This window comes from Megascapheus bottae, chromosome 7 (genome assembly GCF_031878675.1).
Source record: "Megascapheus bottae isolate mThoBot1 chromosome 7, mThoBot2.hap1, whole genome shotgun sequence".
Lineage (NCBI taxonomy): Eukaryota > Metazoa > Chordata > Mammalia > Rodentia > Geomyidae > Megascapheus > Megascapheus bottae.
The window spans coordinates 47115924-47129730 of NC_143515.1; the positions used below are offsets into that span (position 1 = coordinate 47115924).

The 13807-nt window shown below is 41.2% G+C and overlaps 1 protein-coding gene across 1 annotated transcript in view; it reads right to left on the bottom strand.

Annotated features, from left to right (window-relative positions):
- Positions 1-12075, bottom strand: part of Acyp2 (acylphosphatase 2) — a 99027-nt gene extending 86952 nt beyond the window's left edge. The window contains exons 1-3 of the mRNA XM_090336927.1: positions 11819-12075; positions 8888-8904; positions 7455-7564 (exon numbers count right to left, since the gene is read on the bottom strand). Coding sequence (XP_090193053.1) covers positions 7455-7564; positions 8888-8904; positions 11819-11951 — 260 coding nt within the window. The 5' untranslated portion in view covers positions 11952-12075. The remainder of the gene's footprint in view (positions 1-7454; positions 7565-8887; positions 8905-11818) is intronic.
- Positions 12076-13807: the final 1732 nt, after the last annotated feature.

Below are 13807 nucleotides of genomic sequence, written 5' to 3' on the forward strand. Positions count from 1 at the left end.
TTTCTATATCCTGGAGGTCCTTTCATTTAGCGTCATACTATATGGCCTTATGTATCTAGGTTTTGCTCTATTGTAAATCTCTGCTAGGAGAGCCCAAGGTTTCTACTGATTATGACAAATGAGGGAAACCATTGAGCCTATGTTCCTTTGAGTCTGGCTTACTTCATTTAATATGATCTTTTCTAAGTCTTTCCATTTCCTTACAAATGAGGTGATGTCTTTCTTTCTGACATCAGCATAGAATTCCATTTACACTCAATTTTTCTATAAGCTAGAAATTGCTGTAAAACACAAAGTCTATTAATTTTTATATAAGTAATTAGTGCTGGCACTGAGGATACAGCTCAGTGGTAGCTCATTTGCCAGGATCTGGATTTTATCCTCAGTACCATAAAAAAAACTGTAATTATTACAGTACTATGTGTTTTATTAAATATGGTTGCATTAATAATTGTATCCTATATGTTAACTTTGAAGTCAAAATCATGCATTTAAGTCATGTTAGTATAGATCTATGATATTCTAGAGGAAATAAATGACTTAGTTTTTGAGGTCTTTCCTACTTCAACTGTATCATTCACATCTCTAGTTTCCCACTAATTCATATCAATTAGGTTACACTAAATTGTTTCCAAAATTACAGCTCCTCTGTGAAATTCTGTTCCTGGAAAACATCCAAGCCGTCTAATTTGTCCACAGACCATTCAATGGAACCTTTCTCTATAACCTCTTCTATTGTGTTGAAAGTACCTTGATGAATAAGGTATCAAAATGTTAGCAAAGTACTCTAGGGTTCTCAGATGAAAGAACAGGAAAAACCAAAAGCTCTGGTTACATACAAATTCATTCCACTAATAGTCTGCCAAAGTTATATTTTTAAATAGTGAATATCAGCTGGGAGTCTGGCCTAGTGGTAGAGTGCTTGCCTAGCATGCACAAAGACCCAGGTTCAATTCTTCAGTACCACATACATAGAAAAAAGCCAGAAGTGGTGCTATGGTTCAAGTTGTAGAGCTCTAGCCTTGAGAAAGTCTAAGGACTACTCAGGCCCTGAGCTCAAGCTTAGGACTTGCAAAAAAAAACAAAAATAGTGAATATCTCTGAATCCAATACCACCTAATTGTTCAAAAAACTATATTGCTTCATTCCAATCTATGACTGTAACAATTATAAATTCAAATACCATTTCATAGTTAAAACAGAATGCTGTTCAAGATTCATATTTTACTTTATTGCTGAATTCTAACTTTTTTTTTTTTTTGCCAGTCCTGGGCTTGAGCTCAGGGCCTGAGCACTGTCCTTGGACTTTCTCAAGGCTAGAGCTCTACCACTTGAGCCTCAGCACCACTTACGGCTTTTTTCTATGTATGTGGTACCAAGGAATTGAACCCGGGTCTTCATGCACACTAGGCAAGCACTTTAACCACTAGGCCAAACTCCCGGCCCTGAATTCTAACTTTTAAACCAAGAATTTCTTTGAGGTATATATACACATATATGTATATATATATATGTGTGTTGTATATATATACATATATCTCTCTCTATATAGATATAGTCAGTTCTATAAAACCACAGAATCTTAGCTGGAAAACACACCAGAAATCACTCAATCTAACATATTACATCTTTTACAATACTCTTAATAAAATATCTGCAATAAAGTCAGAAAACTGTTTTGTTTTTTGGTGCTTATACTGGGGAGTGAACATAAGGCTTTGTATTCTCCAGCCCAGGCTCTACTATTGTTTGAACCACTCTTTAAGTTAATTGGTGATGAGTGTCTCTGATTTGCCTGTGTGGGTTGGATTCCAACCAGATCTTCAGATCTTAGCTTCCTGAGTAGCTAGGACTATAGATATGAACTACTGGGGAAAACTTAACATATTGGGAGTTGTAATAACTCAACTTTGCCAAACAACCATAAACAAAATAACAAATAAATGGATGGGGCTATGCACTTAATTGACAAAACAAGCAATAAGCCAGATCTTGCCCACAGGCTGTAAATTGTCAATCTCTGATCTAATCTACTCCCGATTAAGATAAAAGTCCATCATTAGATAAATACATTGGTGACCTTATGGAATTTTTTTTTTGTCATTGTGATCTGAAATGAGAAAATTCACACCAGCCGGTACAATCAATATAATTTCCTTCTGGAAGAAGAGAAAACATCTATTCTTTTTCATGCACTCATCCTTGAAATACTTGATATAAATTATCATGATTCCTGTAAGCATTTCTCTCCAGCTAAATATCTCCCAGGCCTGCAAGCATTCTTTGTATTATGAAATAGTTTTCCTGACCAAGGAACAATTTGATCAATTTGACAATCCTTTGATATGCAGAACACAGATACAAGACATGTGGTTTTAAAATAACAAAGCCTGGCACCTTGGCTCATGCCTGTAATCCTAATTACTCAGGAGGATCTGGTTCAAAGCCAGCCCAGGCAGAAAAGTCTCTGAGACTCTTATCTCCAATTAATAGGAAGTGGCACTATGGTTCTAGTAGTAGAATGCTAACCTTGAACAAAAGGAGCTTGGAGACAATGCCTAGGCCCAAAGTCAAGCCTCAGGAATGATGAAAAGAAAAAACAAGTAGAAATCGAGATGTAATTTTAATGTTAAAAAGTGGTTCCTTGTGTCCAAATACATTGTTTCACAAAATTACTATTTAGTCTCTAATAAAAATATATTTTGAGGACTGGGAGTTTGGCCTAGTGGTAGAGTGCTTGCCTAGCATGCATGAAGACCCAGGTTCGATTCCTCAGTACCACATACGTAGAAAAAAAAAGCCGGAAATGATGCTGTGGCTCAAGTGATAGAGCTCTAGCCTTGAGAAAGCCCAAGGACAGTGCTCAGGCCCCTGAGACCTATGCCCACTGTCATCATTTTGTACATTAATGGTAAGTGATTACTAAGAAATAGAAAAGTATTTGTAAGCCAGGCACCAGTGGCTCACACCTATAATCCTAGCTACTCAGGAGGCTAAGATCTGAGGATCGAGGTTCAAGGACTGGGCTTAAAAGTCTATGGGACTCTTAACTCCAATTAACTACCAGAAACCCAGAAGTGGTGCTGTGGCTCAAGTGGTAGCAACTGACAGAAAAACAAAAATATTTTTATTTTGTTCCCCAGAAGTACTTTTAGTAAAACAATAGATTCAAAGATGGTTCTTAGACATCAGAAAAGGCTGCCAGAGTGCAATTTGCAAAGGAAAGCCATCAGTCATTCTTCATGAGAAAATAAAACACATCTGCAGTGTCCTTCCATACTGCTGGCTTCTTAGCAAGGGCAGAACAGTGCTGCTACAAGCGTGGCCAGGCTGGCTCTGTTAGGTATGGTCCCTATTGTATTCTGAATTTCCACAGCTTGGGAAGAAACCAAATTCCTGCTTTCAAAGGCAATTTAACTCTAATTTCGACATCTCTTTACCATTGCACATTTTTAGAAGTGGTTTGTTTTTTTTTTAAGAACTAGAAGAAAATAAGGGACTCTCCAGTGTCATCTTCCTGCTTGTCATTCTACAATGGAGAATCCCATTCAGCCATATGACTTCATACACCATTCACATACTAATGACAACCACATTTATTTCTCTATCACAGTTCTGTAAGGACAATCTATAGCTAGGAGCCTAGTGGTGTTTCCACGTGACCTGGACAACTGCCACTCACTATGTACCAAGTGGAGTACCAAGGGTCACACAACAGTAATGAGTGGTTACTGACTACATGCCAGGCATTGTGCTAAATGCTTTGTATTACTTTTTCTCATTTAACTTTCACAATGCAATTATTTAACAGTAATATATCAATATTCATTAATTATAACATGTATAATATTAATGCAAAATGTTAATAAGAGCAAAAATGAGTTAAGGATATGTAGAAACCTAAAAGAAGAATATGTAGAAACCTCTCTTCTGTACAATTTTTCTCTGAATATGCTGTTACTAAAAATAATGCACATTTTAAAAATCATGGCCGGGAGTGTGGCCTGTGGTAGAGTGCTTGCCTAGCATGCAGGAAGACCCAGGTTTGATTCCTTTGTATCACATATATAGAAAAAGCCAGAAGTGGTCCTGTGGCTCAAGTGGTAGAACGCTAGCCTTGAGGAAAGCCCAAGGACAGCATTCAGGCCCTGAGTTCAAGCCCCAGAACTGGCAAAAAAAAAAAAAAAAAAGACTCCCAAATCAACCAGAAAAGTGTGTGTGTGTGTGTGTGTGTGTGTGTGTGTGTGTGTTGTGTTGTGATGCTGGGGCTTAAATTCAAAAACATGCTTTTAGACAGATGTTTTTCTACTTAAGTCATGCCTTTGGCCTTTTTTCATTGTATATTTTCAAGTTAAGCTCTCCTATTCATCCAGCCTGCCTATTTATACTATTTACTATTTACATATTTCCTGATGTAGCATGTATGTCAAACACATACCACTAAGCCCCCTCTTTGTTTTTCGGCTGAGATGAAGTTCCATGAACTTTTGGCTTGAGCTGGCCTTTAACCTTGATCCTTCCAATCTGTCTCCCAAGAAAATGGAGGATTACAGGTAGGAGTCACCACACCCAGCTAAGGAAATTCCTTAAAACAAAAATGTAACACAATTCCAACAAAGCTAATAAAAGTATCTTTCTTAAACTTTAGGGAGAGCAAGGACTAAGAAAGCAGATAAAGGAATAAAGAACAATGAGGGGAAATAAACTATAAAACTTCTGTGATTAAATCCATATAAAATATTGGTGTGGTGTAGTAGTGGTTAACAGATCCAAAAATAAAATGTAGTTTATTTGATATTGTAACATTTACCAAAATGTATTTCAAGTTGACTGGAAAGAGTACATGGTTCTGACACTACTAGCTACCCATACAGTAGAAACAATCCCCTTATCGTACATTATAAGTTAAAAACAAATTCCAGGGCCAGGAGTTTGGCCTAGTAGTTAAAGTGCTTGCCTAGCATGCATGAAGACCCAGGTTCGATTCCTCGGTACCACATACATAGAAAAAGGCCGGAAGTGGTGCAGAGGCTCAAGTGGTAGAGCTCTAGCCTTGAGAAAGTCCAAGGACAGTGCTCAGGCCATGAGCTCAAGCCCAGGACTGGCAAAAAAAAAAAAAAAAAAAAAAATTCCAGAGGGAATCAATGCTTAAACATAATTAACAAAGCATCAGAAGCTAGAAGAAAACCTAAAAGACAACATTCACAATCAGTATCTCAACCAGAAGAGAGCGATCTTTGAGTTCATAAAAGTTAAAAGCAATGTATGTCATAAAGGCTACCCTAAATAAATCTAGTAGACAATGCTAGATGTGGGGAAATTTGTACAAAGTAAGTAACAGAGAATTAGTCCATCAGTACCAGGATGCAAAAAGCTCAAAACTACTGGCAAGAGACAATGGCGGAAACAGGGAAAGACTTGAAAATGGAGTTCATGAATAGAAACAAGAGTGTGTTGGGTTTTTTGTTTTGCGTTTTTTTTTTTTTGCTCGTTTTCTTTTCTTTTCTTTTTGTTTGCTCATTTACATGTCTTTTTTTTTTTTTTTGGCCAGTCCTAGGCTTGAACTCGGGGCCTGAGCACTGTCCTTGCGCTTTCTCAAGACTAGAGCTCTACCACCTGAGCCACAGCACCACTTCTAGCCTTTTCTATGTATATGGTATTGAGGAACCCTGTTCTTTGTGCATACGAGGCAAGCACTCTACCACTATGCTACACCCCTGGCCCTTATTTATATGTCTTTAGGAGTATACGGTGCGGGGGCGGGGGGACGCACAGAAAAGGAGGGACAAAGAGTAACTACAGGAAGCAATGGTATTTACTAGATTCAATATTGAAAATGAACTAAACAACTTGTGGGTGGAGATAGGAGGAAAAAATGTGAGAGAGCAAGGAAAGGAATGACATTGTCCAAAAAGAAATATATCTTTACTTGACTTATATAATAGCAATTTTTAAAAAAATTTTTTTAAAAAATGGGAGTTCATGAGAACAAATCCACTAGTCACTAGCCAAGGGTCAAAAAAATGCACAAATTCACTAATATTTAGAGAAATGCAAATTACAGGAAAATAGTCATCACTTGATGGCCAACCAAATAAGATTTAGAGAGTGATAATACAAACTGAAAACAGAATGAAGAAATACATATTTACAGCTGTTTTGAAGGCAGTTTGATGGATATTTTTACATTAGGAATATAGAGATATTAATCAACACATCTGGGATTCTAACACATTAATATACAATCATTGGTAAAATTATTATAGCATTTCTCTTATAAGAAAAAAGAGAGGGAGGGATGGAAAGAAAGAAGGAAGGAAGGCAGAAAGGCAGGAAGGAAGGAAGGGAGGGAAGGAGGGAGGGAGGGAGGGAGGGAGGGAGGAAGGGAAAGAAGGAAGTGAAGAAAGAAAAGAGTTTCTTGCAAAGGAAATAAATAATGACATACCTATAGTGTGTAATATTAAGAATCATTAATAAGAATGAATTCAAGCTACACATCTCACACAAAAGGATTTTCTTAGATGTGTCTGAGTGATAAAAGCGAGATGTAGAGAAAGGTAAACACTATGACTTCATTTTCCAAAACACATGTTGATCAAAAGACATAAATATATGTGTCTAAATGTGTCTGTGTGTGTGCTGTGCATATGTGAAACACAGACAGAAAGAATGTAACCTCATACACCAACCCAGAAGAACAAACCAGTTTTCCACTACACATATTTGCAAAGTGAGAGGATAAAGAACCTAAAGGCTGATAAGGTACACTTTAACAAAATGAATATGAAGATGCTGAAACAAAGGCAATTTATAAGCAAGAAAATAAATTGGGCATTATTTAGCATCTACTTCAGAAGACCTGTTGCAAAGATTAAACAAGAAATTCCTATAAAGTATCTAGCATATTTCCCAACATGCTGTAAGTGCTCAATTAACTCAGGGCCTAGGTACTGTCCTTGAGCCTCTTAGTGCCCAAGGCTAGAGCTCTACCACTTGAGCCACATTGTCACTTTCAGTTTTCTGGCAGTTTAATTGAAGATAAGTCTCATGGACTTTCTTGCCTGGGCTGGCTTCAAACTATGCTGCTCAGATCTCAGCCTCCTGAGTAGCTAGGATTACAGGTGTGAGCACTACACCCTGCTAGTCCTATGCTCTTCTGTTCCAACATTTCAAATGAGGACCCTGGTCATGGGTAAAAGTTAGAGGGGACTAGGGAGGATAGATGGCTTCATAGACTGTGGAATGATGAGACAGCTTTTCTGAAAGCCCACCCAAGTGGGAAATCCACCTCTTACCAAAAAAATGCCACCCCAGCTCTGTGAATTTTTTGCTAACCTCCATACAGTATGTGAGTTTAGTTATAATCTACAAAGTGAATTTTACTCTGTTTTTATTATCCAATGAAATATTAAAATGGCTCCAAAGGTTTCATCCACATTAGCCTTCCTACTCACATGGAGTTGACCTTTTCTTCAGGCCCTTGGACTTGGCCTGTCACGGTGCCTTTGCTGGTGTTCTTCACCCAACCAACCACTCCTACTTTCTTAGCTTCACCTTCTGTGTACTGGTTCAGGAGGGAACAAGAGACATGAAGGCATCATCAAAAGTCAGAACTCATAACTAATTTTTTTTCTCTCAAATATAGTCTATGGCAACAATTGTGTAGCTAACCTGCTATAACAATCACTCTTGGGGCCAGGGGTTTGGCCCCAAGTGATTGATTCTCAATCACTGACCATATATATATACACACACACATATATATACACACACACACACACATATATATATATATATGTAGTTACAATTACCATAAAGAATTCACAGGTTGAAACAAAAGCAAAAATACTTTGAAATTTCCAACCAAATTGGAAGGAAGTAATACAGAGACTTCATGGGCAGGAACACACTGGAACTTTCAGAGGTCAAGAATCAAAATGATTCCTAGCTCAGACAGTAACTGAGAACACACTCACAACTTCTTTTAGGAAAGCATTTTAATTTTAAGTAAAAATATAGAAAGGGACACTGAATTTTAACTACTGAAACTCTGAGAATGCTTCCATATACAACATTTGCCTTTCTTTACCAGAACATGTGGGAAGACTCATGGGTTATATTCATTATACTTCAGAAGATCTTTCTCTTGAAGCACCAAGAGAAGATACTTTAAAAATTCAGAGGAAACATTAACTAAAAGCTATGGAATCTGCAATGTTTTAATAGACTAGGGTTTTTGGTGGTGGTGGTGGTGGTGGTGTGTGTGTGTGTGTGTGTGTACGTGAGCCTGCCTGCCAGTCCTAAGGTCTTGAACTCTTGGTCTGGGAGCTGTCTCTGGGCTTTTTACTCAAGGCTAGCTACTCTACCACCTGAATTACAGCTTCACTTCTGGCATTTTGGTACTTAATTTTGGTGCTAGGATCACAGGTGTGAGCCACCAGCCCCCAGTTATATTAGACTAGTTTTTGTGTGTGTGTGTGTGTGTGTGTGTGTGTATTGTTCTATTTTGTTTCTGCCAGTTCTGGGGCTTGCATTTAGGGCCTGGGCACTATCCTTGAGCTTTCTCAAGTCTAGAGCTCTACCACTTGAGCCACAGCACCACTTCCGGCTTTTTCTGCGTATGTGGTATGGAGGAAGCGAACCCAGGGCTTCATGCATGCTAGGCAAGCACTCTACCACTAGGCCATGCTCTCAGCCTAGACCAGTTTTTTGTTTGTCTGTTTGTCTGTTTTAACTTTTAATTAAAAACCACAATCAGTAAATTTAAGGAAAATTCATGAATATCATTTGATGTCAAAGACAAAGTAGACTATCATGTAGAAAATTACCTCTGGGATAAAAAAAATAACTGAAAAATGCCCAAAATAAACAGCTCATGTTGACTTACCATTCTGAAGCAAACACCTGCATAAAAGAAAGATAAGAAAAAGTGTCAGCATTTGTGTCTTTCCCCTTTCAAACTTCACTAAGATTTACTAAAAAGTAGTTCACTTCTGTTCAATCTGTTCATAGAATTACAAGAAATAACTCCTTTACACTCACTTGCCACAATCTTTCAGCTAACCTATTGTAAGCCCTTCTTGACAGAACTCCCTGCTTCTGGTGAGGCCTCATAGAAGGCTCTCTTCAGAAATCTGCCACATTGGTTTTCTTAGTAAAATTAAATCACTTCCTCCCCCAGCTTCAAATGCTCTCGTGACTCCTCATGATATTCAAACCAAAATGAATTCTGGTTTCCAAGTTCTCTGTGCTCCTTCCCAACGCTTCGCTCTCATCTCAGCACCTTGGTCTTTACTCACTCCTGCAGCCAATCTCTGGGCCTCTTTGGGCCCCTTCAACATGCCAAATAGATTCCCTTGGAAGAAATGTGTGTCAAGAAGTCTCAGGACCTCCAGAAGAAGCACTGTGCCATATGGAATCAAATATTCCAAGTTCAATCACCCATTTGACGTATTCCAGGTTTTTTCTGATAAACTTCTACGGTTTATAAGTGTTGGCTGGAGCACACCACACTCAGGCCATGGCCTCTGATGGAGAAGGGGCTTTGTAGGGGCTTTCAGGGCTTTGCACTGCATCCACCTGGCTTGCTAAAGAGAAGGAAGGCTGTGACACATTGCTCTGGAGACTGGAGCAGACATCAGCCTGTTAGTCCTAGTTGCAGTCAGCTGCAACTATTCCTCACTTTGTGGAAAGATGGATCAGTAGGAAACCTGAGGTGAATATTTGCAAAGCAAATGTACTTTGAATCTACAAAGAAACATTGATATTTCCAGAAACCTTATGAATTTTTAAATGTCAGCAAGGAAAATCAAATTTTCATATTCTGACAAACCCCTTCATCTGGGATCTGATTATATGTGTAAATTCTGAGTGCAGAAGGGAATCTAGCCACTCGTTTAAAACGCATCCCTTGATGATTTTTTAAATGTCTTTCACTATTAGAAAAGCTTTGCTTATAAGGAATAAAATTCTGCCTCACTCAACCTTTCCCCATGACCCAAGATCTGGTCCCAGGAGCCACACACAAGAACATCATTCAAATAGTTGAAACTGCCTTCACAAGGCTATTCCTTCTTAGAGCTATGTCCAGGCACTTTAGTATAATTTAAGACCTACTAAAGGTCTTACCAGAGGCACAGCCCTGAAGGGAACAAGACACCAGACTGACCTTTAAAATATTACAGTGAGAGACACAGACACAGTTACATGTACAGTACAGGTATTTGAAAAACTAATGCAACAGAAAACACAATGAACTGAAGGAAGCAAAAGAAGTATAATGGAGCCAAGTACTGGTGGTTCCTGCCTATATTCTTAGCCACTGAGGGATGCTGAGTTGTGAGGATCTATAAGTCTTTATTTCATGTTTTCACCAGTGAAAAGAGGGACCTGAGAAAAGTAATGGGTGACATTGTCCAAAAAAGAAAAATGTATTTGGGTGCTGGTGGCTCATGACTGTAATCCTAGCTACTCAGGGGTCTGAGATCTGAGGATCATGGCTCAAAGCCAGCCTGGACAGAAAAATCCATGAGACTCTTATCTCCAATTAACCTCCAGAAAACTGGAAAAGGGCTGAGGCTCAAAGTGATAGAGCACTAGCCTTGAGCAAAAATGTTCTGGGGCAGTGCCCAAGCCTTGAGTTCAAACAACCAGAAAAAAAAAGAGAGAGTTCTCTATTTTATGAATATATCTGACCACGTATACATTCATATATCATACAGATTGATTGGTGGAAATTCTAACAGAGTAAGCAATGAGAAATTCTCAAGCATATCAACAGGATGAAATTCTCTGATGAAATATATAAAGAAAGATTCAAAGAGAAAGAAGAGGGAATCAAGATAAGGGGGGGAGGGTGGGAGGGAAATGGGGACCATGTCATGAGAAAGGGTATCAATGTTTGTGAAGTACTGCACCTTCTATCTGGTGAATATAATGTAACCCTTCTATTAATCACAATAAAAAAATATTTATAAAAAAAGAGAAAGAAGAATGACGTAAAATTTCCATTAGAATGCTTTACCTCAAATGAATGTTACTATTAATGCTACAGTATTTACATCCTACTGGATAAATTTTAATGCGTGATTTAATGTTATTTATAAATATTCTTTACAATGTTAACCGATATCATTTAAATGTCCTAAAAGATTTAAGTCAAGCCCGAGTCGTTTCAATGGCAAGTAAGGAGACAAGGAATTTACACCTCTGTCCTTTTCTTCTCCATGTTTAAAAATGTACATCATTTTTTTTTAATGATCTTTAAGTAGTTATACAAAGTGGTTTCCGTTTCACATGCCCGTCTGGGAGTGCAATGCATCTGGGTGTCACCCCATTTCGTCTCCCCTCTTTCTCCCATCCCCTAGGGTACCTGGCCCCACCGTCTCAGCAGTTCGCTGACGATCCTAAGGGTGCTGGCCCACCCCTCCTCTCTCCAGTCATCGCCCCGCCCCCCCGCGGCGTCCTACTCTCCATAACCTTCCCTCTGGATCCACAAGGTCAAGGCCCTCAGCACCGCCCCCCCCCCCCAATCACGCGTACCTTCCTCCCCCGTCCCCGCTTCCCCCCTCCCCTCGTTCCTTTCTCTCCCTCTCCCTTCTGAGGGCCCCCATTTCCGGCTCGTTCCTCCGCTTCTCCTCCCACCCAGCTCTCCCGCGCACGCGCACTTCGCCTCCTTCCCACCCGTGCTTGCTGTGTCATGGCCGAGCGGAAGTCCCGCCCTAGCAGCAGAGGCCTTCTCAAGATGGAAGGCTCTCCTCCTAACTCTCTCCCCTTCCCGAGCGCTGTGTGGGTTCCCCGCAACAAGGGAAGGCCCTACCCTGCACTCGGCCGAACACCTCGTAGTCCACGGACTTGAGTGGCTGCGCGGTGGACATGGCGGCGCGTCCTCCCCTGAGGAGCCGGAGCGGGATGCGGGGCGCGGCGAGTGCGGCCACCCGGAGGAGGCACATGGGGGCGCCGGGTGCACCCCGCGGCTGGCACCGGCCCGGGGACGCGAGCGTGGCGAGGTCACGCGTCAGCCGCGGCCGCAAATAAGACGGCGGGGAAGGGAGTGAGGGTGCCGGGGCGGGGAACGTGCGGAACGCCGAAGCCGGGCAGGCCCCGCGCCGGCCCGGAGCCCCGCGCGCCTCCCGCTCCCCCGCCCCCCGCTTCCTTGCACAGGGACCGAGGGACTCGGGGAAAGCTCGAGCTCCGCGGGCTTTGACACGGGCGCACCTGGAGAAGGGATTCACTCAAGGTCATCCCTGCAGCAGGCCGTCTCCCCTCCCCGCCCGGGTGGGAGGCTGCGGAGCTGCCAGCCTGCGGCCTGGACGGTGCGTGGTTAGTGAATCCACTAGGGGACAGGGCAGGCCCCCCGCCAGGTGTATGGGATGACTGAGTCTTTGGGCGAGGTCTGCAGCCTTTTCAGCCGTTCTGTGTCACGAAGGCCTGTTATTCCTACTCCAAGTAGTGGGTGGTATTTCCTGGGACAAGAAAAAAAAATTTATTTTCAAGAATGTAAGGAAAGGAAATGGAGGTCTGTGAATGTGGCCTAGTGTTGAGTGCTGGCCTAGCATGCGTGAAGCCCTGGGTTCCAGTCCTCAGTAACACATACACAGAAAAAGCTGGAAGTGGTGCTGTGGCTCAAGTGGTAGGGTCCCAGCCTTCAGCTCCTAGGCTCTGAGTTCGAGCCCCAGGACTTGGAAAAAAAAATAATAAGGCCAGGCGTGGTGGCTCACACCTGTAATCCTAACTACTCACGAGGCTGAGATCTGAGGATCGAGGTTCAAAGCCAGCCGGGGCACTGAAGTCTCTGAGACTCATCTCCAATTAATCACCAGAAAACCAGAAGTGGCTCTTTGGCTTGAGGGGTAGGCGATACCCTTGAGCTAGAGTTCAAGCCACGTAACTGACCAAAAAAAAAAAAAAGGATATGGACTCATTGCCCAACGCGTGTAATTGTAATTCCTCTGTACATTACCTTTATGAGTTAATTACATATATATACATGTATATGTACACACACATACATATGACCTCGATAATATGAAAACGCTTCAGAATTTTATTTTGTGGTGAGCTATTATAAAGTCTTGATTTATTAATAACCCATCATTCCAAAGGATATGGATGCAGCTTTTGATCATCTGCTACCCTTTACAGTTCAAGTCCCTTGAACATTTGCATTTCTGCTTATTTGTTATCCCCACTACCTTTACATATTTGTTTTTTCATGAGGCCATGTGGTCAAAATAATCCAGTACCTGATTATCAATAGTGTGTGTCAGGTCTATCAGGGAACACCAAAAACCCACCTTATAAATGTGAACTTCCTTTCCCAGGTCAGGTTGGGTGAGGTTCCAAAATCTATGTACTACAGAAAGAATGTTCCACAGCCAAGTCTTAGTTCCAGCAGATCCAAAGCAGTCTTCTCTACCAGGAATTCGCTGCTTAAGTTGGAGTCAGGTAGGAGGCTCTTGGACTTGGATGACTACTTGGCCCACATCCACATGCCTTCAGGACAAGGTAGCCAGCAATCTGTGGCATAGGTGACCCAACACAGACCAAGGGCTCTGAGAAGTCCCCCGCTCTCTGTCTGTGGGGTCTCTAGAGACTCAGTCTCTCATGCTTTGCTGACCCCCTGATACCCTTTAATTAGGACTTTGGGGAAACCCTCTCCTAATTATTGAGGCTCTTCATTTGCGTTCCCAAAGCCTTAGGGATGCCTGAAGTGGTGAGACTGTAATACATTTGTAAATCTTGCCCACCAGGACCACCAGGCTGGTTATGTTGCTATAAATGAAATAGAGTGATGGGGTCTGGCCAT